We start from the raw sequence: 25,967 nt of genomic DNA on the forward strand, positions 1-25,967 counted from the left end.
GACAAAGGAGCCAAGAACATACGATGCAGAAAAGAAAGTCTCTTCAACAAATGGTGTTGGGAAAACTGGACAGCCACATGCAAAAGAATGAAAGTAGACCCTTACCTTACACCATACACAAAAATTAACTCCAAATGGATTAAAGACTTGAATGTAAGACCTGAAACTATGAAACTTCTAGAAGAAAACATAGGCAGTACGCTCTTCGACATCGGTCTTAGCAACATCTTTTCAAGCACCGTGTCTGACGGGGCAAGAGAAACAATAGAAAAAAATGAACAAATGGGACTACATCAAACTAAAAAGCTTCTGCACAGCAAAGGAAACCATCAACAAAACGAAAAGACAACCTAACTATTGGGAGAAGATATTTGCAAACCATACATCTAATAAGGGGTTAATCTCCAAAATATATAAAGAACTCATGCATCTCAACAACAAAAAAACTAACAACCCAATTAAAAAATGGGCAAAAGACCTGAACAGACATTTCTCCAAAGAAGATATACAGATGGCCAACAGACACATGAAAAGATGTTCAAAATCATTAACTATCAGGGAAATGCAAATCAAAACTACAATGAGATATCACCTCACGCCCGTCAGAATGGCTATAATTAACAAGACAGGAAACAACATATGTTGGAGAGGATGTGGAGAGAAGGGAACTCTCATACACTGCTGGTGGGAGTGTAAACTGGTGCAGCCACTATGGAAGGCTGTATGGAGATTCCTCAAAAAATCAAGGATAGAACTACCATATGATCCAGCTATTCCACTGTTGGGTATTTATCCAAAGAACTTGAAACACCAATGCGTAAAGATGCATGCACCCTTGTGTTAATTGCAGCGTTATTCACAATAGCCAAGACTTGGAAGCAACCTAAGTGCCCATCAAGGGACGAATGGATAAAGAAGATGTGGTATATATACACAATGGAATACTACTCAGCCATAAGAAACGATGAAATCCAGCCATGTGACAACATGGATGGACATTGAGGGTATTATGCAAAGTGAAATAAGTCAGAGGGAGAAGGTCAAATACTGTATGATTTCCTTCATTAAGTAGTAGATAATAACAACAACAAACAAACACATAGAGACAGAGATTGGATTGGTGGTTACCAGAGGGGAAGGGGGGAGGGAGGAGGACCAAAGGGATAATTCGGCATATGTGTGTGGTGATGGGTTGTAATTAGTATTTGGGTGGTGAACATGATGTAATCTATGCAGAAATAGAAGTATAATGATGTACACTTGAAATTTATACAATGTTATAAACCAATGTTACTGCAATAAACAAAAAATTTTTAAAAAAAGAAAACAGTTTCACAAACAAATATATGTGTTTCATTTTCATAGCAGCACTAATCACGAGTGTCACAAGGTGGAAACAAGGCAAATCAGTGAATGAATGGATACAGAAATTGTGGTGCATCCATACAGTAGGATATTATTCTGCCATGAAAGGAATGAAGTACTCACACATGCTCCAACTGGGAAAAACCTGGAAAACATTATCCTAAATGAAAGAATCCAGACACAAAGACCACATATTACATGGTTCCATTTATATGAAACATCTAGAATGGGTAAATCTAAGAAGATAGACTGTAGATTGGTAGTTGCCAGGGGCTGGGGAGAGGAGAGGAAGGGATGAAACTGCTTAAAGGGCATGGGATTTTCTTTGGTGCAATGGAAATGTTTTGGAACTAGATAGAGGTGGTGGTTGCACAACATTGTGAATGTACTAAATGGCACGGAATTGTTCACTATAAAATGGTTAATTGTATGTTCTGTGAATTTTACCTCAATAAATTTTTTTAAATCCCAGAAATGTATCCTAACAAGTATAAGACAGGTCACATTGGTGCCTGCCAAGCCCAGTGACTTGTTCCAGAGGCTTTGCCCAGTTTCCAGCCTCCTGCTGACAGGCCAGGGCTGAGCCTTGTCCCTAGAAGCAGAGGATCCCTAGCTTGTCCTGTGATCTGATTACTTCCTCTTAGCAGTAATAAAAGTTGGCTTGATTTAGACACTGTGCTTTATAACCAGGAAATGAAAAACATACTCAACAGTGATAATGACGGTAAGCTGGGCCACTCTCACAGCCTCAAATGCCATCTCTCTTTGGCTTCTTCTGGTAGAACACTCCTGTGTCCATGGTGTGCAAGCAGAGTGTCTCCTTCTCTGGGAAGCTCACCCCCCCCAGCTGGCTTCAGATCCCACTCATCTCTGCCTTCCCCAAGCTCCTGATGCCGTTGGAGGTGTCTGCCCACAGTGGAGCACCCCACCTGGGTCCTCTGCATAAGCACAATTTGTGATGATCTTGTTCACACTTTGCCTCATGGTGCGTCATAGCACTGGGCACAGTGAAGACCCAAGTCAGACTAACAGAGAAGGGCTCATGGCCCTGGGGTCTCTGTGTGACCTGTTGTGGAACAGAGCATCTTGTTTTGGATATCAAGAGTGGGCTGAACTTGACTGGGCAGAACACCTGGAAAAGTCACTTCGCTTGGTGTGCACCATGGTGGTATATCTCCTCGGGAACTCCTTGGAACTGTGTGCAAAAATGACGAGGGTTTGTTTATTTTCTGGGGAGATGTTTCATTACTACAATCTGATTATCACAGGAGCTGGTATTCTAACTAGTGGTCAAGAACTCCAGCCTGTGAACCTAGGTGATCTTGGCGGAATGAACCACTGGCCCTCTCCTTTCCCCCCTGCCTCTTGCTGGTCAGTTCAAGCAACCTCAAAAAAGGATAAAAATATTTAACTTTTCATTGATTTTTGAACTGTTCACCCTGGGATCCACAAGCTGAATTCCTGTCAAAACAAAAAAACAAAGAATTACATTCTTCACATTTATAGCAAAAGTGAAGTTAACTGATGGGATTTTATTTATTTAAAAAAATGTTACTGTTTTTGAAAAGGGTATGTCCACATGGTACATTCAAATGGAGGTACAGAGGATAATGCTTTTATACTCTGAAGATTGATATTGCCTTAGGCTTTTGGTAGATACTTTGATCAGATTAAGGAAATTCCCTGCTATTAGAAGTTTAAGTTTTTTTATATCATAATTGAGAGTTAAATATTATCAAATTCTATATCTGAAATTATTGAGATATTATGACATTTTTTGGTTAAAAAAATAAGTTAACGTGATAACTGATGTTTATATTTTTTCTCTGTTAACCACCATTAAGTTTCAGGACCAAATCTAGCATGGTCCTGGTGTATTTTGTTTGCTACTATTTTGTATTGATTTTTTTGCATTGAAGTTCTTGAGTGAGACAGGCATGCAATCTTCCTTTCTGTCCTGTTTTTATCTAATTCTGTTCAAGCTGATACACCCTCATAAAATGACCTGGGCGTGATGCAGTCTTTTTCAATTCTCTGGATTAACTTTATATGATACTTCAGTGTCTCTTGACTTTCCCTCTGTGATCACAGCCTCTAAGATGGCCCTTAATGGTCCCTGCTTCCTAGTGTTATGACATTCTGTAATGCCCTCTCCTTGGTGTGTGCTAGATCAGGTGCTTCGAATGACTAGAACTTGGCAGAAGAAATGGGATGCCATGTCTGAAATTAGTTTATTAAAAGACTGTGGCTTCCATCTTGGGCATCCTCGTTCACTCATTCACTGAGGGAATCCAGCTGCCATGTTGTCAGCTGCCCTATGGAGAGGCCCAGGTGGAGGAAGAACTGAGGTAGGCCCTGGCCAACAACCAGCAAGGAGCTGAGTTCATGAGCATGTGAGGAATTGAATCCTGTCAATAACCATGTAAGTGGCTTGAATCCTCCCCCAATCACAACTTTGGATGGGACTGCAGGCCAGCTGGACAGCGGGACTGAATCCTCATGAGAAAGCTTGAACCAGAGGTACCCATCTAAGCCACATCTGGATTCCTAGCCCAAGAACTGTGACATAATAAATGTTGGTTGTTTTAAGAGGTTACATTTTTGGATAATTTGTAATATACCATTAATACCTAATTTATCTATCCTGGCCTTGGCCACTTGCTTGGTTTCAGCCACCACTGCAGGGACCACCTTTGCATGGATTTCAACTGAATTTGTGTAGGTTTAACCTGCCAATGCCTCCCAACCTACCAAACCATCTGTAATACAACAGTTTTGGAAAGTTAATGCCACATGGGAAGAATATTTGACCAATGAGAGAAGGAAACCAGTGGATACCTTCTTCCCCCTTCCTTCCCTTGGAGGGATAGACCCCGATGTAGTGGCCATTTGGCCTCTCAGAAGAGTGTCTCTGTTGATCAAAGAATTGATTACTTTTGATATCAAATGTTGGCCAGTTTAGTAAGGACCCCTCGTATAAGTTCTTCATCCTTCCATGCTTCATTCCCATTTTTCTTCACACTTGCTCACATGGGATCATATTCCCTAATAAAATAAAGGCACAAAAGCCCGTGTCTCAGGCTCTCCTTTCTTGGGAAACCAAGGTAAGTTCTAGTTGTTCCTTGACCTTTACTGTAAAACTCTTTGAATGTGATGTTTTTCTTGTGTGAAGATTTTTGAAATCTGCTGAATTTTTTTAGGAGTTTTTGGACTCTTTTGCTTTCTATTTTGGAGGGGTTCATTTTGGTCATTTATGTTTACCTAGGAACTAGCCTATTGCTTCTAATATTTCAGCTAATGTTTTTCACAATTTTAGCAACAATTAAATTAATAGGTCTGATATTCTTGAGTTTAGGTCTTCATCCCAGAAGTTCAAAAAAATTACCAGTATGTGCTATTAGGTAATCTCTAGTAAGTGCTTGCATTTGACAAAGTGAATGCGTAAGCAGCAAGTGAATATTAAATGAACAAGTGAGAAATAGTGGACTATGCCTTTCTTTCACAGACATGTGTATTGTGGATGTAACTTTATATTCCAAGCCTAATGTCATAATGATATATTTTGTTGGTAGAGTGTCTCATATTTGTTATGATGGAATTAAAATTATCAATGTTTCATGAAAATAGTCTCATGGCTTCTAGAAGCAGTTGCCTCTTAATGAGGCTTGTGCACTGCTGGCTTCTCTCTGGTGTGTGGCCAGGATTGGAACCAGCCATACCCCCCACCTTCTCTATAAGTCCTTGTTTTGAGAATGGTCCACTGGGGAGCAGTGACAACAGATGTCTCCAGAGACTCTCAAATCACAGTGATGATACATTTGTTTTATGTTGGAAGCTGTTTTATTTTTCCCATCTTTGGAGCAAACAACCCCACTAAATAAACTGGCTTCCCTAAATGGTGTTTACATTTATTTTGGCATGACTTGGTTGGCTGCTTCATGTGATCAGTCAGATCTTTCTTGGTCATTGTTCTCATTATTTGACCGTTTCTCAGATTTGTCTCCTGGGTTAGTATCTTACTAATTAGTTACCAGCTTAGGAGATGTTCACTGTATGGCTTGCAACCGTTTCTTATTTGGAATTTCCAAGTTATTCCTTGCTATCTTCTTGTCTCTCATTAAACTTCATGTATTTTGTTAACTCAATCAGTCTTTCCTTTTTTTAACAAACATTTACTGAGTGTCTCTGATATACTAGGCAGTGTTGTGGGCCAGGGATTCAGAATCAATAAGACAAAGTTCCTGCTCTCAAGGAGAAAACCCACACGATGTGTATCACATCTGCATCAGTGATAATCACCTTCATGTTACCATGGCTTGAAGGAGAAAGTTTTTAATTTTTTTGTTGTTTTGTTTTTTAATGATGACACTCTCCTCCTACTTTCAGATATTCTGGTGGCCCAGGCATCTGTATTTTTTAAAGCTCCCCATGGACATGGATCGTAATGAATGTCTGGGGCTGAGAGCACTACGTGTTCCTCCACAGGAACTGTGAACCTCAGAAGTCGGAGTTTCCCGCCACCTACCTGCTGAGGCAGTGGAGATGATGCCCTGGCTGACTCTTGGAGGATGCCTGGGAATTCACCAGATGGAAAATGTGTTGGGCCCTTTCCAGGCAGAAGAACATCCTCTGCAGACCCAAGAAGACACAGACAAGTCTCATTTTGGGATCCTGGGGAGTGGCAAATCACACTATTTGCTTAGGACATCCTATACACACAAGGAAGTGAACCAGACAAGACTGAAGAAGCCAGCCATGGCCAGATGAACAAGGGTCCTGAATTCCTACCCTGAGGTGTTTGATTTTATCCTGGAGATGATGGAAGTGGTAAGAGGTATTTGAGCAATGAGGAATGTTACAAGGTCCATGTTTACCAGGCTCTGCCTTGTGCCCAAATAGAGGATTCTCTGGATGAGTCCAGCCGAGGGTCAGACCAAACATGTTAGGAGGTTACTGCAACAATTAGGAGAGACCATCAAAGCTCTGCTCCCTTTTGCCATATACCCTATGACACTCTTATTTTCCATCTCCTATATTTTTTGTTTCATTTATTCCCTCCCATGTGGTCTTCTGAAATTGCTTTCTGTTCTCTGACTCCTCTTTCGCTCATCACCTGTTTCATCACCTTTATCATCTGCTTTCCTGGAAACCCAAATGCTTCTGATTGCGATATGTCAGAACTATTGCAACATCCCCTATCTGCTGTCACCATGCGATCAGAGAATACATAATTTGGTAATGGGTAGAAGGATGTGTATGTCATTTTGTGGTCACAATTAGCTCTGGAGCATTTTTGCAACTACAGTGGAAGTATTCTGGGAGGTGTGAAAGGAAACGTTTATCCCATGTGAGGCTGATGCAACCTGCCAAGTTATTTCAGGAGGACCCTTGGAATCCAAGTAAGCATGCCACTGGTACAATTTAGAATCGTAAGATCTGCACCATGCCTTAGATTCATGGTTTACTTGCTTGGGCAAGACTCTTCCATACCCTGACCTTATGTTCCACATCTGTAAAGTGGGAATTTAAATAGTGCTAACACGGCTTATCTCACAGATTTGTCCTTTTGATCAATTAAAAGAGATGTGAAAGAACTTTATAAACTGCATAGTGTGGTAGAGATGTTAGTGGCTGGTTTATTGGAAAGGAGACACTCTGGATGCAGTAGCAAGTGAACAGCACTGAGGAAGTCCTCCTCCTGTTACCTTTGCTATAAAGTCCACGGAAGTGCTTCTACTTTAGGGCAAGGGGCTTTCTGCATGGTGCGGTTTGTGTGGGTCAGAAAGGACAACCCCTTGTGTCACCCTAGCCTCCATCAATGGGCTTGCTAGGGGGCCTCACCTTGTCTCTGTGTTGGGGTTGGGTGCTGGCCACTACCCTCTCAGAAAGCCTGGGCTCTAGTGCTAGTCCCCCCACTAATTCTGTGTGGCCTTGGGCAGGGCTGAACCTGGTTAAAGTTAAGACCTTGGGCTCTGAAGCTAGAAGATCTAAATTTGAATCTCAGCTCTGCTAGGAGTTAGTGATGAGACATTGGATGTTCACTTAACCTTTCTGTGCCTCAGTTTGCTCATCTGTAAACTAGAGATCATAGCAATACCCATCTCATAGGATTGTTATGTCGACTTAATCAGTTCATGCAGGCCAAGTACTCAGAGTAATAAATATCAGTCCCATTCCCTGAGGTTAAGGCTTGCTCTTTGTGTGTGTGTGTGGTGTGCCCCTTTCTCTGCATTCCCAGTTGAGGGACTACTCTAGAATTTAGAGCTCAGGGCCTAAATGAGTGGTTGTCTTCTCCCAGGTCCATCTTATTTCGTCTTTGCTCTCCATCTTCCCCTCACTACACTTGGTTCCTGAATGGACTGGGGGACCTAGGGGACCCTTAATGACAGGAAGGAAAATAGAGAAGGAGAAAGGAGGGTTTAGAAAATCCTTGAGGGACACAGAGGCTGAGATAGTTAGGCAGTGAATGGGTCTTGTGGTTGTTATAATGTCCTCTTTTGTCCATTCTGTCAATTTTTCTCAGGGACAGATGAAGAAACAGCCTCGGCATGCCCTTGGTCACATACTTCCAATGCATCAAGTCCTGTTGATTCTGTTATCTTCATGTCTTTCAAAAGAGGAGAAAGTTTAAGAAAGAAGAAGTGTCAACTGTGCCCAATATTGTTAAATCATAGCGCACATCTCAATTTATAACTCAATATTTATTTATGTGGTTATTTGTTTAGTATCTCTCTCTCTTATGCCTTCATGATGTCAAGGATCCTGACTCTTTTATATTCAGGCTTGGTCTATGGCCTGAACACAGCAGGAACAGAACCCCACCAACATACAATGACACTGGGGAGAGGTGTCACCTCCTCCAATGCCAAAAGGAATGTCCACGTACCTGCCACTTTCCTCACCACTCCCCCACCAACCACAAGGCTCAGTCACCAAAACTTAGATACCAACTGGGTACCCTGAATTGGCAAGATCAATTTCTACCTTAATTCGAAGAATGGGGCATTGAGAGCTGAGTTACAGACACATGAACTTGATTTCACTTTTTGCACACTCCAGATTGTGACCTGTGAAATTTGATTTGAATGTGCAAACTGTGGTAGAGCAACACTGCATCCCCATGCCATGAGCAATTCTTCTGGCCAGTGGAAGTCAGGACAGGCTTCACAGAAGAGGAGCCAACTGGGCTAACAATACAACAGGATGAGTATATCAGACTGACATGCTCTTTATATCACTGAGTGCTGACAAACTGTCCACATGTAGTGACATCTGAGCCTGAGGTGCCCCTGGAAATTATTTGAGATTCACCTTTGACCGACTGCTAAGAAGACCAAGAGGATAAATAAGCCATTCGCTGTTGATAAGGACATTGTGTTTCTCATAACTGTATAATTTAACTTGGTTGTACTTAAAGTTTCTGTTTATTTGTCTCTATCTTCAACCTGAATAATGTCTGGGTCTCGGTTATAATTTTACCCTAAGCATTTAGAACAGAGCTTTGAGAGTTCATGATGAGCCAATTAGTTTACAAATGAGCAGATGAGAGACACAGGGAATATGGTGTCTTTTCCTTCACACATTCAGCACAACTGTTAGTATGGGAGTTTCTTCATGTTAGGTGTTCTCTTCAGTGGAATGAAAAGGAAGAAAGATCATAGCTTCTGTTATCTCCTTCTGCAGAGCAAGGTTATTTGCATCAGTTAGGACATGGTGCTGGTTACATGTTAGTTCCAAGCAATGACTAGCCTATCACCCTTGGGATAGATCCCAACCAGCTGAACAGGGCTTGAGGTGACGAGGTCAGCAAGTTGGTATTATTAGGCCTTGTAACAAAATCATCATAGCCAATTTTGTGTTTTGGAGGAAGATGAAAACACATTAATTTCCACTGGGGTTTTGTTTCCAAGAGGAATGAAAAAGGCTTTGTCTTTAGGTGAGAGAATGAAGTTGTCAATAGTTATCAGATGACACTCTAATCTTTCCTTGTTTGGATGTGTTCTGTGTCCCTCTCTGGTTGGGAGCACAGAGGGGAGACCCTACCCAACAACACGTTTAGTATCACTATGACTTGCATCTGTTTGTTCTTGCTGAGATGAGGTGGAATCCTTGTTCTGGAAGACCCATATGGGAGTTGCTGTAGGGGTAGCCATGGATACGGGAACCATAATTTTTCCCAGTTTGCTGTTTGATCTTTGGGTATCCCTAGTTCCTATAGTAGCCACTTTGAGGAAATGGCAAATGTTGAATAAGGCATTTCAGAGCAGCAGCAAACTTTTCAGTCTCCCCTCCTATTAGCCTATTTATAATATGTTGTTCTGATCATTAGCTGTTGGGAAGCCATTTGCTGTCACTGAACCTCAGTTTCTACATCTGTAAACTAGGGATGGCAGCATGACCCTATTTACCAGTTCCCAGAGAAGGCACCAAATGAGGGCAGAAACATATCGATATTCCTAGGACTATCTATCTTAGTTTTCTCGGGGATCATCTTCCAGCTTCCCATGTCTGTCCTTTGTATTCCAGATTGTAGCCTAAGTTACCTCTATTAAGTTACCTTTCTGAAGGACTCCATTATTCCAGTGATTCCAGAGGTATGCCACATTCTGAGCGCAGTTATATGTCTCTCTCCCTCCACTTGGAGGACGCTCTTGTGGAAGTGGACTTATTGGCTTCTAGCCCACAGCCTTCATGACACCTACACAAAACGTTCACCCACTTGGCTGTGAATAAATACGTGGATGAATAGATGTATTCATGCATTACACCTTCCAGTGGCAGCTGTGGAATTTAACAGGTGCCTCCTGGAGAAAACCTTAGCCCAAAGATGACAAACTGTGATGGTATAAATTTAGGCTGCATGACAAGCTCCTAAGTAAGTAAAAGAAGGTGGGTGAGACTGTTGAGACTTACAGCATTTTGCCAATGAGACATTTACCTACTCAGGCCAGTGTTGGGCAGCTCTGGGGACTTTCAGATCAGAGGCCTTGAAAGAGTTGGTGAAGAGTGAGTATCACTTTCTGCAGAAGGGCTGAAAATGAGAAACAATAAAGAGAGAAGCAAGTACACAAACACATTAAATGTCTTCTGTTTCTGTTGAGTTTTAAGGAAATTTGAGGGTTTTTTTTTTTTTTTGAAATAATCCATGGTTTCTCAGGCCAAGGAGATACAAAACACGGATCAGAGTGATGATAGTGGGCTGGTAGAATTTCCAGATGATAATCACTTGGATCTCTCCCATGATAATTGTGGTGGGGTGCTCACAGGTGACACTGACTGCTATTAGAGGTCTCCTTCTACCAGCTTCTCACCACCCATTAGAAAACCCTCCACTCATCAAACAGCAGGAAGCCATCAACTCTGACTCCTTTACTCCAGAGAAAAAGCTCATGTCATCTATTGTAGTCCTGGGTGCTATGTGTGCTGCCCAGAGTGATGCCTCCCATACTATTGGTGGTTAAAGTGATGAGAGTCCACTTGGTCATCCAAGCTGCTGTTCTCCTCTTTGCTCTCTTTGCACCCATTGTTCTTGGATGTTGATCTATCCAGAGAGAGGGGGATATTATTTGGTCAAGAGTCTATCTAACTTGCTGTCTATCACAGGAAACTCTGAGGGGCTGGACAGGAAGCAGCATGAATTGATACCACTAGGTGCAGCCATCCTCATCTCATGACTTGCCTCTCGTTCAGGGGTCCTCTTGTCAACAGAATCCTGATCATTCAGACTGAATGTGCAGCAATGGCAGCTGAGGTGCAACCAGGCCCTCTTGTTGTATTAGTAATTGAAGAAGATGGTGGTCACCAATGAGCCACAGGAAAAGGGCACACAGGTGGCTCAACATGTCCACCTATACCAACTCAACTCCACCAACCTTTCTGGATGCCCCCTCTGCATAAAGCACTCTGCTAGAGACTAGGGACATGATGGTGACTAATAGCCAGTCTAGGCCATGAGAAGCTCTCAATCTGATAAGAAAACTGATTATAGAAACCAACAACGGTGCTAGAGGGTAGAGAAGAAAATAATACAACTTTTTATGGAGGATAGAAGTTGCCCAGAGGAGGAAGTCGTTAAATCTGTTCAAGCGGGTTGGTGAGGAAAGGCTTCAACAGATGGGGTCTTGTCCTGGGTTTTGAAGGATGAGAAGGAGACTTCTAGGGGCACAGTGGCATTTCCAGGCAGAAAAACAGCATGGGCAAAGATCTGTAGACACGGCTTTTTAGAAGGATTTCAAGTATTTTGGAGTGCATGCAGCCATGGAGTCAAGGGCAGGTTAGACTAAAGGCCGGTGGGTTTACTTGAGTTTCTGTAACCTTTGGGCTTACTGATAACACTGATTGACTTGTTTATTGATTTGCCACAGAAAATGAACTCAAGGGAGGTCATACTTGGAGTGTCCATGATGCTTTGTCAACTATCAAGGCAGAGATGGCACCTGCAGTTGGAGAACAGGTGGCCCTTCTACTGGATGCAGCAGATGCCCCACCCCCTTTTCCAGCACATAAATCTTCCAGGCTCACTGAATCTCCACTGGGATGGAATGGAAGATCTGGACCCACAAGTCTGCAAACAGTAGCACAGACTGCTGAAAGGAAAACTCAGAGGAGAGAATCTTGGAACGAAAGTGGCCATGGACCTGATCCCAAACTTTTCCGTGGAAACATGGGTTCTCCTGGCTACCAGCCTGGTGCTCCTCTATCTGTGAGTAACTGTCCATGCTCATGTCCTCTTAAGCTTGGACTTGGGGGGCTAAGCAGGCTCCCCTCTCCCTTATTGATGTTGAAGACTAAAAGAGTTAACAAAGGAGAAGTTCCTTAGGCGTTTGATGCTACAAACACATGAGGGGTTATTATTGATCTTATGTAGGTCCCTTGACATAGTAAACTTCCCTTCCAACTCTCAATTTCTGTGGCCATGAGGGCTGAGTGATATTGTTCGCTCCTGAGGACAATCTTCTGATTGACTAGCAGTTGGGACTTAGACTAATCAACTACAATTCAGCAGAGGCAGATTAAAAACAACTGGCCCCTTTGCAGTGGGGTCCTGATCCCCTTCCCAAGGTCTGGGGATCCTGGAGGAAGGAGGAAGTGGCTTGGGTTTTTGTCTCGTTATCTTCACCTTCCGATGTCTATGTCTGCTGCAAGAGACTTGTAGAAGGACTGGCCTCTGTGTTACTCAGGTGGCTCTTCACACCCTCCTTCTCAACAACTGGAATCAGTTACATGAGGCACCTGCTGCACCCAGACTCTGCAGGTGGGCAAAAGATTGCTCCGCCCCTGTCCTCAGACTTGGCTCTTCCCTATTTTCTGTGACACTCCTCTAGGAATCCTCTTATAAGACTCATTTCCCCCATCCTGTAATATACAGAAATATTTACCCCTAAATGAGAAGTCTTTAGAACAGAGGATATCTGGAAGAAATCTTGAATTTTATTCTTTTCTTTCACTTTTTCCTTCAAGTCTCGGGAGGGTTAGCATCAGTATAGAGATTTCTTTTCCCCCGATATGAGATCTGCTAGCAACCTGTAATGACATGAACCCCAAAAGCCAATTTGGATTTCAAATATTTTTTCCCTTTAAGTTACAGTACAGGAGGATGAATCAAAACCATCCAGCAGAGGAATTCCTTTCAATGGGGGGATTCCTGGCATCATGGAGCAGATTGGGAGAGAAGATATTTTTGATGTGTGAGTAGGGAAGGTCCTTCCACGGCACATTTGACCTCTGTCTCAATTTCACTTCCTGAGAGTAGGAAATCATGAACACAGATGTGAACATAGGAAATATAAATCCAGTTTTAATTCCTTGAAAGAAATGTTAGGAATTCCAGGTTACTTTGGCAACATATTTTCTGACTGATGTCATTTTAAAATTAACTGATCTGATTTAATTTCATTTTATGTAATACTAGACTTTTTACTGTGATAAAACTATTTCCAGCATGTACTTTCTAAAGGATAAAAGAAGGTTGTTAGTTCACGATTTGTGACTACAAACATGCAGAAATAACCTTACCCTTGTAATGTCAGGAATATGAATCTAGAGTACAAAACTATACTTCTATGATATAGATCGTTTATATATTTGTAAATATCCCCTCCCAGCAGGTCCTTTTAATCTCTTAGTGCAGATGAGTACAGGAGACTGTAAACCGGTGATGATATGAGAGGCATACAGGGAAGAGTCAGGATGAAGTGAAAGAATATTCTTCATCTCTCAGAGCAGAGATACCCCTCTGTCCTGATCCAGCAGGAGGTCCCCCACAGGGCAGCAGGGTTAGCATCTCATCTGCTTGAAGCCTAGAGACAGGAATGCCATCTAAGTCACTCTGTGTGTTGTATGTCTGGAAGTGGGACTGCTATTAGATTCTGTCACTGCTGAGCAAAAACACTGTAACCTTAGAGGCACTGATGCAGCAAAGTGTCAGTTGCATTAGAGTAGAAAATGTCCTCTTTATGTCAATACAATGTAAACATAATAAAAATTATTGGCTTTATTGTTAGCCTCTTCATTTGTACCAAAGCAGCATTACTCTACCAAAAAGAAGGAAGCTGGAGGGAAAGCAAAGAATTCACCTAACCCACCCTCTGTGTTGATAAGGAACCATGTGAGTTTAGACACTAGACCAGATCTTTCCTTGGGGACCAGTGTTGCTAACACAGTCACTCATTTGCTTGGCCTCACCTGAGAGTTCTTGTAACACATCGAAAGTTCAGAAGCAGAAATTGGTTTAATTGATTTGTCATGGTTGTGATGGCAAAGGAAGGAACTGGGTGGGAGTAACTGAGGCTTTCCCTGTTTCTGGCAGTCAGTGCTCATGCTTCATCAACTGTTCTGGAGGAAGGATCCAAATGCCCAGCTGGGCCTGGCCAAGGTGTGTCTGCTGGGTCCTTCAAACACATAGCCTTTCATGCCATTTTTGGGATTTATATCATCATGTATTATGAGATTTGCTGGATTTGAACTAAATATTTTTATGCTGTACTATTTTAAAGGCTAACCTCCTAAGAAGAAGAGACAAGGTCTTAATTCATCTCTCTGTAACATTTTATGGTTATTCATTTTATGTTAGATAATGCATCTTGTGCTATCAACAGGAAGGTACTTGAAGTTTGTAGGGCCCCCTGTCTTTTAGCAGAAAGCTTTTGTAGGGCATGTTGAACCATATACACAAATACACAAAGCATAGTTTTCAGCCACACTTTCCTAATTTGCTTCCATGGAGTTATCCTATAAGCCTAGCAATATCATTGTTAAAATGGTTGTTGGCAGCCTCTTCCCTCAGCATCTCTTCTTACTACACTCTGCCACCTCTCAGTAACACTGGAGTGGGAAGACTTGCAAGGATTCAGAATCCCCAGTTGTGGGATTACACACATGACACATAAAAGATGAGTTGCAGGCAGCCCTGCCATGGGAAGAACCAGCCTTAATGTGTTTTTGAGATAGTTCACACACAGAGGTAGTAAATTAACTGCTTTGTGAGTGACCATGAGTGTGCCTGGCATTGTACTTAGCAGGGAAGTATCACAGGCTGGAGGACCAGATGCAACAAAGGGAAGTATTGACTGGAAATGGATTCCGTAGTCACTGGTTCCTTTCTGCTGTATCATTCATGGAACATATAGGTCAATCACGCTTCTCCTTAGCTCAAGTCAACCAAATTTCCTGACAACAGAGACTTGGGTGTAGCCAAAAGACTCTTCCATTTCTACTGGGCCAATGGAAGCCTTGAACATAGTTTTCATTCTGTAGAAATAAGAACACTGTGGTTTCTTCAAGACCTCTCTGTGAAGATAGACTTAATGAGAAACAGATTCTAAATCAGGGTCAGGGCACAGAGGGAAGGAAAAGCATAGAGGTCTTTGAGAAAACTGTAAGAAATACATCATGGTATGCCCTCATAACTCTTTTTTATTGAGTGGACCCAGTTATGCAAAATCTCATCATCAGAGCAGAAAAATATTTTGCCACTTTCTACCAAGAATGAGAATCTCCAAATCATGGGAGAGTCAACCTACTAAATAGATATAAGTGATTTCCTTGGTAGAATTCCAGCCTCAACCTCTTAGGAGCCCTCAAGTTGGAAACATTTATCAAGTATTCACTTTAGGATTGGAACATGAAGACTTCAGCTGCTTTTAGCTACTCACAATTAGTCTTCATGGGTCTCACAGTGGAGGTGGGAAAGGAGAGGATGAATGAATGTAATTATTTCTGTTGGAATTGCTGTTTTTGTTTGCTGTTTACGTGTTACCACTCTCTCGACTGATCCAGTTCTGAGTCAGGGACTGGCCAGCCCCAGCACCTGTTCCACAATCCCTGTGACCTGGTCTTTCTCTCACTTTACAGATATGGGACCTATACTCATGGACTTTTTAAGAAACTAGGAATTCCTGGGCCCACACCTCTGCCTTTTTTTGGAACTGTTCTGGGCTACCGTAAGGTGAGTTTTGTTTGAAGTCCCTCTTTGCTTCTTATGATTGTGGATTCCAGCTTAGTTCCATGACACAAATGCCCCTGCTCTGGAGGAAGTTCTGAGGTTTCACACTTTCCAGAAATGGCATCATAAGCCTCACCCAGCACATGGCTATTTTTAACCCAGGGCACTATTTTCAGCTGCTACGAACCTCAGATTTTGCCTCAGTTGGACAGCCCAGCTCTCTGGCTGATTCAGCACAGGACCTGATGTTCCAACTTGTGAGCATTATGAAGAGGATTTTCTTTCTTCCAGGTGCAAGTTCCCAGGAAGGCAAAATCATACTGAGTATCAGGAGTAAAGAATGAACAGTGTGCCCAATAGTAGCTCATTAAGCTATGTACACTAGAGTCAGATGTTCCTGTTCATAGCATAAGCCCTGAGTAGCCTTTGCTTTTCTTCCTCCTCTTGGGTAGCTATTAAAATTCATTTAATTAGGCAGCCCCAGTATTCACCATCAGGTAATTTGCATATACTTGAATTCTCTCAAGAACTGCTAAACCCCTGCAGTTATATCCATGGCTCTAACTGATCCTCTGCTACCCATGATATCTTTTGGGATTTGAGAGATGGAATAAGAGCTTTCTGTTTTACTTCTCTTCCTTCAAAGGAGGCGCCCCATGGGTGAGTCTTACCACGGAGTGCGTACACTGAGACAAGGTGGTGGTTGTCTACTGACGTCAGATATTTAACCATTAATCGAGTTGTATTTTATTTTATTTTATTTTATTTATTTTTTTGTGAGGAAGACCAGCCCTGGGCTGACATCTGTACCCATCTTTCTCTACTTTATATGGGACGCTGCCACAGCATGGGTTAACAAGCGGTGCGTCAGTGGGCGCCTGGGATCCGAACCAGCGAATCCCGGGCCACCGCAGCGGAGCACACACACTTAACTGATTGTGCCACTGGGCTGGCCCCTATTTTTTTTTTTTTTTAACATAGACAGACTCACTTATACAGAAAAACTGAAAAGGAGACAATTAGAAAAATTTATTAAAATTTTAATGTAACTGAGCGGAATGTACTGGTTGACATGGACTGTGAGTTTTGGCAGAGACTTTGTGGTTAATCCAGCTCTGATGCCTCACCCAGGGCCTGGTTACTGGACGGAAGGTTACCCGTTTATACCCATAGTGCAAGGAGACAGGGCCTTGTGTGCAGTCTCCTCTCTGCCTCAGATTTCCTTTCTTGCAGACATGAAGCTTGATTCTCAGACACCAATTCTCCCAGCTGAGGTCATCAGTGCCTCATTACCACCTAAGAACTTTTGTACGTTTTTCCCTCTGAAAAAGAAATAATTTCATTTCCACCTTTCCCAGATCAGCTCCTTAGTAGATGCCCCTCAAGATCCACATTTCTGGAACTTTCCTCGCATAGTTAAAACATCACAACCAAAAGTGACAGAAAGAGTTTTTAAATTTATATGTGAAAACTCAGAGTCAGTGTTTTAATTTGCTCTGTCCTATGTGGAGTCATGACCATCTCCCATCTTTTCCATGTTGACCTGAAAACTGGAAGGTGAGTCCACCTTGTCCTTCATTCATTCACTCACTCACTTTCTCATTCGACAAACATGCTTTAGACTTATTAAATCTGCTAGACTAAATGTGGTCACCGGTGTCTTAAACTTCCTAATTCCGCTAGAATTCTAGAGAGAGTTCATGAGATAAATGACAAGGATGCTTAACGAGGAGATCAAAGAGTTTGCAGGCCACTCTTACTTTCCCTCAGTTTCAGTTTTCTCACGTGTCCATGGAGGTCATAATTCGGAGGGCCATTTGATTTCAGAGGCAACACATGCACAAAAGAAAACACTTCGGAAAGACAAGGAGTTACGTAATATTCATAGGCATGGGTAAGTCATTTAGTATGTACAATAATCAGAGAAAATTCTAGAGTTACTTTAAATGCTGCATTTCAAAGAACTCCTCTATTTTCTCTCCTTTCCCATAAGACATCTCTGAATAAGAGCTTCCCTCTCACAGCCAGTGAAAGATAGTAAGCCTGATTTCATGTCCCAATTAGAGATAGGGTTCAACACATTTAGATTAATAATCTAACTTGATTTCTCCTTGCAGGGCATTTGGGAGTTTGATAAGAAATGTCTGAAAAAGTATGGAAAAATGTGGGGGTGAGTATTCTGGAAACTTCTATTGGATAGGCTTGTTGTTATGATGAGGCTCCCTGGGGTGGAAGGCCATCTCAGTCCAGAGACTTTTTTAGAGACTTTAGAAATAAGAGAACAGAATCATTCATAATCCTACTATCATTTTTGAACATTCTAAATCTTTTTCCATTTGTAGACAAATTTTTCCATGTTTGTGATCAGTTTGTCTACAATTTTCATCTAATATTATGTCATATGCATTTATCATATTTTTGATGTATCTTCAAAATTATAATTTTTCATGAGAGTGGGTGGAGTCTCCTTAATTAATTTTTTTGTTCTTTGATAATTTACTTGCCTTCCTTTATTTACTAACCTTACTTCCTTTTTATAACAAACTGTTTTAAATGTACAAAAAATTATGGAGAATGGTACAGGAAATACCCATGGATACACTATCTAGACTTAATCAATGTTCTATTGTTCTTTCCAACCATCATCTCTAGGAGTATGGATTCTGTAACGTCAGGATGAAAGTCTGGACTTTCAGGTGTGGCTCCAGCTGTAGAATCTCGTTTGTTAAATTTAATCAGCTCTGTTTTCCCAACAGGTTTTATGATGGTAAACAGCCTGTGTTGGCTATCACAGACCCAGACATGATCAAAACAGTACTAGTGAAAGAATGCTATAATGCCTTCACAAACCGGCGGGTAGGCATCCATTTTTTTAATTTAAAAATTTATTGATTTATTAAATTTTTATTTACAAATAATCATAGATTCACAAGATCTTGACAAAAAAAGAAAAAAAAAGGACAGGGAGATTCTGGATCATGCACCTTTCATCCTGTTTTCCCCAGTGGTAATAACCTGAATAATTATAGTACAGTATTAAAGCAGGAAATTGACGTTGGTACTATCCACAGAGCTTATTCAGATTTCATCAGTTTTATGTGCACTCTTGTGTGTGTGCTTGTGCTCTATGAATATTTATCATGTATGTAGATTTGAGTAACAACCACCACACTCAAGATACTCAACTGTTCCATCACCATAAATCTCCCTCTTACTATTCTTTTATACTCATGATGTGTAGCTTCTCTTTTCCTCTTATCAAGGAGGATAAAATGCAGAGAAAACACTTTTTTTATTTTGCTGAGGTCGATTTATAAATTTTTTCTTTTATGGGTTGTGCCTTTGAGGTCAAGTCTGAAAACTCTTCACCTAGCACTAGGGCCTGAAGATTTTCTCCTACTATTATTTCTAAATATTATATATTTTTAAGTTTTACATCTAAGTCCATGATCCATTTTGGGTTAAATTTTATATCAGGTGTGAAGTTTAGGTCAAGGTTCATTTTTGTGTTTTTGCCTATGGATGTCTAATTGCTCCAGCACCATTTGTGGAAAGGCTCCCTTTCCTCCACTGAATAGATTTTGCACCATTGTCAAAAATGAATTGGACCTATTTGTGTGGGTCTAATTCTCATTCTCTATTCTGTTCATTGATCTGTGGGTCTATCCCTCCACCAGTACCACACAGTCTTGATTACTGTAGCTATAGAGTAAGTCTTAACATTGTGTAGAGTGATTCCTCCCAGAATTATTTTCTTCCAGAATTGTTTCAGCTATTCAAGGTCCTTTGTCTTTTCATACAAATTTAGAATAAGCTTATCTATGTTTATGAAAATGTTACTGAGATTTTGATAATATCTATTGATCAATTTGGGGAAAATCTATATATTTACTTAGTCAAATTTTTCAATCCATGAACACAGTATGTCTCTCTTTTGATTTACATTTCTTTGATTCCTTTTGCCAACATTTTGTACTTTTCAGCAAAGATATCCTGTACATATTTTGTTAAATTTACACCTGGAGTATTTCATTTTCATTGGAGTGATTGTATATGGTATTGTGTTTTTAAAATGTTTTCACATATTCATTGTTATTATATAGAGATATGGTTGATTTTTGTGTGTTTATTTTGTATCCTACAACCTTGATGAGCTCATTTATTAGTCTAGAGCTTTTCTTTTTAGATTCCTTGAAATTTTCTATATTGACAATTATGTCACCTGAAACTAGGGACACTTCTATTTTTTCATTTCAGTCTCTATGGCTTTCATTTCTTTTTCTTGTCTTACTGCACTAGGTAGGACTTCCAGTATGATGATGAAGAAGAGTGGTGAGAAGGGACATTTTTGCCTCGATCCTGAACTTAGGGGAAAGCATTCAGTTTTTTGCCATTTTAAATTTTTTATTAATTTATTTTGGACAAATAAAAACTATGTATTTCTAAGGTGTACAACATGATGTTGTGATATACGTATACATTGTGAAATGATTACCACAAATGAATTAACATATTCATTACCTCCCATAGTTACATTTTATTGTGTGTGTAGCAAGAACACTTAAGATCTTCTCTTAGCAAATTTCAAGTATACAGGGGCCGGCCCCGTGGCTTAGAGGTTAAGTGCGCACACTCTGCTACTGGCAGCCCGGGTTCAGATCCCGGGTGCGCACCAATGCACTGCTTGTCCAGCCATACTGAGGCGGCATCCCACATACAGCAACTAGAAGGATGTGCAACTATGACATACAACTATCTACTGGGGCTTTGGGGAGAAAAAGGGAAAAAGAAAAAAAAAAAAGGAGGAAGATTAGCAATAGATGTTAGCTCAGAGCCGGTCTTCCTCAGCAAAAAGAGGAGGATTAGCATGGATGTTAGCTCAGAGCTGATCTTCCTCACAAAAAAAATAATAAATTTTCAAGTATACGATATAGTATTATTCACTATGGTCACCATGCTGTACATTCAGTCTCCAGAGCTTATTCATCTTACAAGTGAAAGTTTCTACCCTTTGATCAATATCATTCCCTCCCCTTCTCCCTGGCCTCTGATAACCGCCGTTCTATTCTCTGTTACTATCAATTTGACTTTTTAAAAAAATATTCCACATATGAGTGAGATCAAATGATATTTGTCTTTCTGTGTCTGGCTTAATTGACTTAGCATGTTGTCCTCCAGGTTCATCCATATTGTCACAAATGGCATGATTTCTTTCTTTTTTAAGGCTGAATAATATTATATATATATATATATGCACACAACATTTTCTTTATTCATTCATCTGTCCAATTACATTGAAAGTAGTCACTGATAGAAACAACTTATTAATACCATTTTATATATGCAGGTGTTTAGTAGATCCTTTGTTCCTTCTTTCTTTCTTCTTCTGGTCTTCCTTTGTGATTTGATGCTTTTCTATAGTGGTGTGCTTTGCAGGGCTTCCACAGCGTCTATGCTGGCTGTTGGTTCAGACCTCAGCAACAAAGGCTCTGGGGTCTTCTGCAGAGCAGGCCACAGAGAACCATGTTCACTCACATAGCATGGCTGATACTGGCAGTCCCTGCCCTTTTTCTTTGTTCCTAGCTGTCTTAAGACGTGTCAGCTTTGCCAGTTTCTGGGTGGGGTAAAACCAAAGCAGGTTATTTGTTCAGTGCCCTGAAAGGCTGGGGAAACTGGCCACTTGCCTTGCTGTGCTAATGCCAGCAAGGGGAGCTCTCTCAGGCTGGGGTGTTCCTTCTTGGTGCTGAGCCATGCTGACCTGTGGGATGAAATGATGCAAGCAAAGAGAAACAATCCTCCCTACCTATTTTGTGCAGTATTCTCCTTTTTTTTTTTTTTTTTTGCTCCACCGTGTTGCTGAAGCATCTTAAATGAACTCCTGAGCTCTCCTGGACCTATTTTCATTTATCAATAGCTGTTTAATTATTGTTCTTTGTGGGATTATAGATGCTTGATTCTCCTACTCCACCATCGTGATGACGTCACTCTAGTCTTTCATCAGAAATGTGATGTTACCTGTAGAAATCCTATACATGTTCTTCATGAAGTTGAGGAAGTTTCACTCTCTTCCTTGTTTTTATCATGAGTGGGTGTTGGAGGCATCCATTTTAAAACCAAATATAATCTGGGAAGTTGAAATACGGTCTCAAGCAGGTTGGCTTGGTAGGCCAGTCCCAAGCTGAGAAATAGAATTATCTCTTTCTTTTCCTTTCTATCCCTGGAGAAAAAATGTAATGGAAAAGGATTTCCATGTGATTGTATCATTTCTTCAGTAACACAAATAGATTACTAATCTTTCAAGTATTACCATCTATTTGTTTTTAAAAAATCACCATATCAAGAAATTTCTTTTTTGAGTTGCTTTTGCTGTAGATATAAGTACAGACAGAACTGGTCTGAGGCAACATACAGTTTCACAAGGCTATCTGGCTATATGTTATGAATCCCTTTCTACTATATGCTGCCCTGGAGGATGAATCTAGTCTTATTCCCATCTATTCTCATGGAAGAACAGTTTCCCTACCACATGAGTCATTTGCACTTAAAAGGAGATTGGAATATGAAGGCTAGAAACCAAATCAGGTGGCTGGATGTCTCCTTTACCTTCACAGGAACCTGTATTATGGGATAAATATGTATTGAGTATCTATCACATGATCTGCTACTAAGTAGATAGTCATTTAATATTTGTTGAATAATTGATGCCCATTTAACAAATTTTTCACTATTGTTGACCTCTAAAACTTATGTAGGGTAAAATGTCTTTTGCTTTTGAGTCTAGTCTTTTGGTCCAATGGGATTTATGAAAAAAGCCATCTCTCTGTCTGAGGATGAACAATGGAAGAGAATACGAAATTTGCTGTCTCCAACCTTCACCAGTGGAAAGCTCAAGGAGGTAAGAGTGTAGAAACTTTTAATTAGAAACTTAAAGAATACATCCAGGGTCAGGTAGAAAATAAGATTGTAGTGTTTTTCGAAGTGGTATTTTGCTGACTTTGAGATTCCTAAGAATGTTGTTCTATTTTTGTTTCCTAGGAGAGACATTATAACATTCATTATACAGTGTCACTTACTGCTTCATGTTTGTGAAATCCAGGTCCTTCAAGGACTTGAGTCTCCACATTTAACTTTGGGTGGTGGTGCATTTTGTGTCTAGATGTTCCCCATCATTGGCCAGTATGGAAATATGTTGGTGAAGAACCTGAGGAAGGAAGCAGAGAAAGGCAAGCCCGTTACCTTGAAAGAGTAAGTAAGAGTGCACCTGCTGAGGTTCTGAGCTCTGTCATGAGACCCTCCAGCTGCCTGACATGGAGCCAAAATTCCCACTGTTGAGCTACTCTAGAAACCAAACAGATGTAGGTGTGTGGTGCTACAACTCCAATAGGCCACCCAAGAAGTACAGGACAGCCAGGTGAGAAAGGGTCTTCTCCTCTGCACCTGAGCTAGTATTAATTTATCTGCTTATTTATCACCTTGGATATTCTAGAAGACAAAAATACATAGTTTAGAAAGAATAAACATGATATACCAAAGTTTTGAGTGTGGTGGATATGGAATGATGAGAGACAAAGTTGCTTGGTACCTATTGATTGGCAGTGGGTGAAGTAGGAAAGTTACATAGTGGAACTTGGAACAACTTAAACCCCATCATAATTTCACAGAGGGTAACAGCAAATACAAATTATTAAATCTTACCACCACTTCTCCTTCCTTCAGTCTCAAAGAGAGAAGGCCCTGTACAGGCTATGGGTAGGGTGACTATATCATTTATTGCATAAACTGATATATTTAATTATGCAGGAACAACAATTGTAAACTGGGACTGTCCTGAGGAAAACTGGGGGCATATGATCGCTTAGCTGTGGGCTCCCCCAATAAATTTTGGAGTGATTTATTACTATTATTTTTTAACTAAGAACATTCTTAATTTTTGCATTTACAGAAATGAGCCCGTCCTCAGCGAAACTGAGATTACTGGCATTGAGGAAGAATGGTTCTTTCAGGAGCCTTAGCAGGGGTGTAGAGAAGGAGGGCTGACTTTCCTGGCAGCTCAGAACAGGTGTAACTATTTTGTAATGTGCTAAAGAGGAATCAGCTCTCAGCATAGATAGTGTGGTGAGTCAAGACCCAGATCAATGTCACCTTTCTTGATTCCCCTAGGAAGAGTTAATTATTCCACCGTTTGTCCTTCTCAAACACAGTGCTTATACACCTACTATTGCTCATACTCCACACGTAGTACTGTAGTTTGTCTGACTATAGTTCTCTATCCATCTATGACTCAGCTCCTTCCACTCAGATGAGGTTCTAAGTGCACCATCTCCCCTAACACACAGCCAACTGCATCATTGGCACGTGATAAACACTTTGTAAGTGAGTGTGATGGTAGCATAGACTCTTCAGATGATCCAGCAGAAGGTTCTGAAGGTGTATATCTCTTTACCTGTCTTGCCTGGGAATATGAATTTACATGCACTCCTTGCTGCACATGTTGTATAAGGATAGTAAAGAGGTGCTGAGTTTCATTTTCCATGTCTTTCTTTCTCTCCTCAGCATCTTGGGGGCCTACAGCATGGATGTGATTACTAGCACATCATTTGGAGTGAACATCGATTCCCTCAACAACCCACAAGATCCCTTTGTGGAAAACTGCAAGAAGCTCTTAAGATTTGATTTCCTTGATCCATTCATTCTCTCAATAAGTATGTGGACTACTATTTTTCTTTTCCTTCCTTTCGTCCTTCTTTCCTTTCTTCTTTCCTTCCTTTTTAAAAGAGCTTTGTTAAAATATAATTCACATATGATATAATTCAACCATTTAAAATGTACAATTGAATTTTTTCACATTTTAAGTATCCATCCACAGATGCATGGATAAAGAAAATGTGGTTTTTCTATAAATTGGAATACTATTCAGCCATAAAAGGGAAGGAAATCCTGCCATTTGTAACCATATGAATGCACCTTGAGGGCATTATGTTAAGAGAAATGTCCAACAGAGATAGACATATACTGTATGATCTCACTTATACGTGGAACCTGAAAAAACCCGAAAACACCAAACTGATAGAGAAAATAGATCAGATTTGTGGATACCAAAGGTAGGGGTAGGGGGTAAGGGGATTGGGGGAAGGTGATCAAAAGGTATAAATTTTCTGTTATAAGTCCTGGAGAAGTAATGTACAACATAATGACTATAGCTGATGCTGTTGTATGGTATATTTGCAACTTGCTAAGAGAGTCAATCCTAAAAGTTCTCATCACAAGGGAAAATATTTTATTTGTAACTATGTGAGGTGATGGATGTGAACTAAACTTATTCTGGTAATCTTTTCATTATATATAGAGAGATATAGTGAAATATGTCAAGTCATTCTGCTATACACCTTAAAATTGCACAGTACTGTATCTCAATTATTATTCAATAAAATTGAAAATAATGATTTTTATTCCATTCAAAGATATGTGCAACCACCACTATAGTCAATTGTTAGAACATTTTTGTCAACACAGATACCCTGTGCATTTTAACTACAATCTCCCACTCCCATAGTGCTAAGCAACCACTAATTTACTCTGTCTCTGTAGATTAACCTAGCTTGGATGGAGTATAGATGGAATCATACAATGTGTGGTCTTCTGTGGCTGGCTTTCTTCATTTAGTAATGAAGAAAATCATTTCTTAATGATTTCAAGGTTCATCCATGTTGTAGCATGTATCATTACTTCATTTATTTTTATGGTCGAATAATATTCCATCGTATGGGCATACCACCTTTTGTTTATCCATTCATCAGTTGATGGACATTTGGGTTGTTTCCAAATATTGCCTATTGTAAACAGTGCTGCTATGGACATTCATGTACAAGTTTTTTTCTTTTGAATCTTAATAGCTGTTTTTGATTCTTTGGGGAATGTACTCATTGGTGGAATGGCTGAGTTATATACTTATTCTATGTTTAACCTATTGAGGAACTGCCAAACTGTTTTCTGCAATAGCTACACCACTTTACATTCCCACCAGAACATAGGAAGGTTCCATTTTCTCCACATCCTCACCAACACTTGGTCAATACTTTACTGTCTTTTGGTTATGGTCATCCTAGTGGCTGTGAAGTGGTATCTCATTGTGGTTTTGATTTGCATTTCCCTAATGGCT

At 40.5% G+C, this 25,967-nt stretch overlaps 1 protein-coding gene across 4 annotated transcripts in view; it reads left to right on the forward strand.

Annotated features, from left to right (window-relative positions):
- The first annotated feature begins 11,996 nt into the window (after positions 1-11,996).
- The window catches only part of LOC101408097 (cytochrome P450 3A12), a 29,243-nt gene continuing 15,272 nt past the window's right edge, over positions 11,997-25,967 (forward strand). For all 4 annotated transcript variants that reach the window (XM_087417603.1, XM_014797103.2, XM_087417605.1 and 1 more), the window contains exons 1-7: positions 11,997-12,067; positions 15,718-15,811; positions 17,926-17,978; positions 18,565-18,664; positions 22,590-22,703; positions 22,965-23,053; positions 24,362-24,510. In XM_087417603.1, coding sequence (XP_087273729.1) covers positions 11,997-12,067; positions 15,718-15,811; positions 17,926-17,978; positions 18,565-18,664; positions 22,590-22,703; positions 22,965-23,053; positions 24,362-24,510 — 670 coding nt within the window. The remainder of the gene's footprint in view (positions 12,068-15,717; positions 15,812-17,925; positions 17,979-18,564; positions 18,665-22,589; positions 22,704-22,964; positions 23,054-24,361; positions 24,511-25,967) is intronic.

This window comes from Ceratotherium simum, chromosome 26 (assembly GCF_057802395.1).
Source record: "Ceratotherium simum simum isolate JZ-2026a chromosome 26, ASM5780239v1, whole genome shotgun sequence".
Classification (NCBI taxonomy): Eukaryota; Metazoa; Chordata; class Mammalia; order Perissodactyla; family Rhinocerotidae; genus Ceratotherium; species Ceratotherium simum.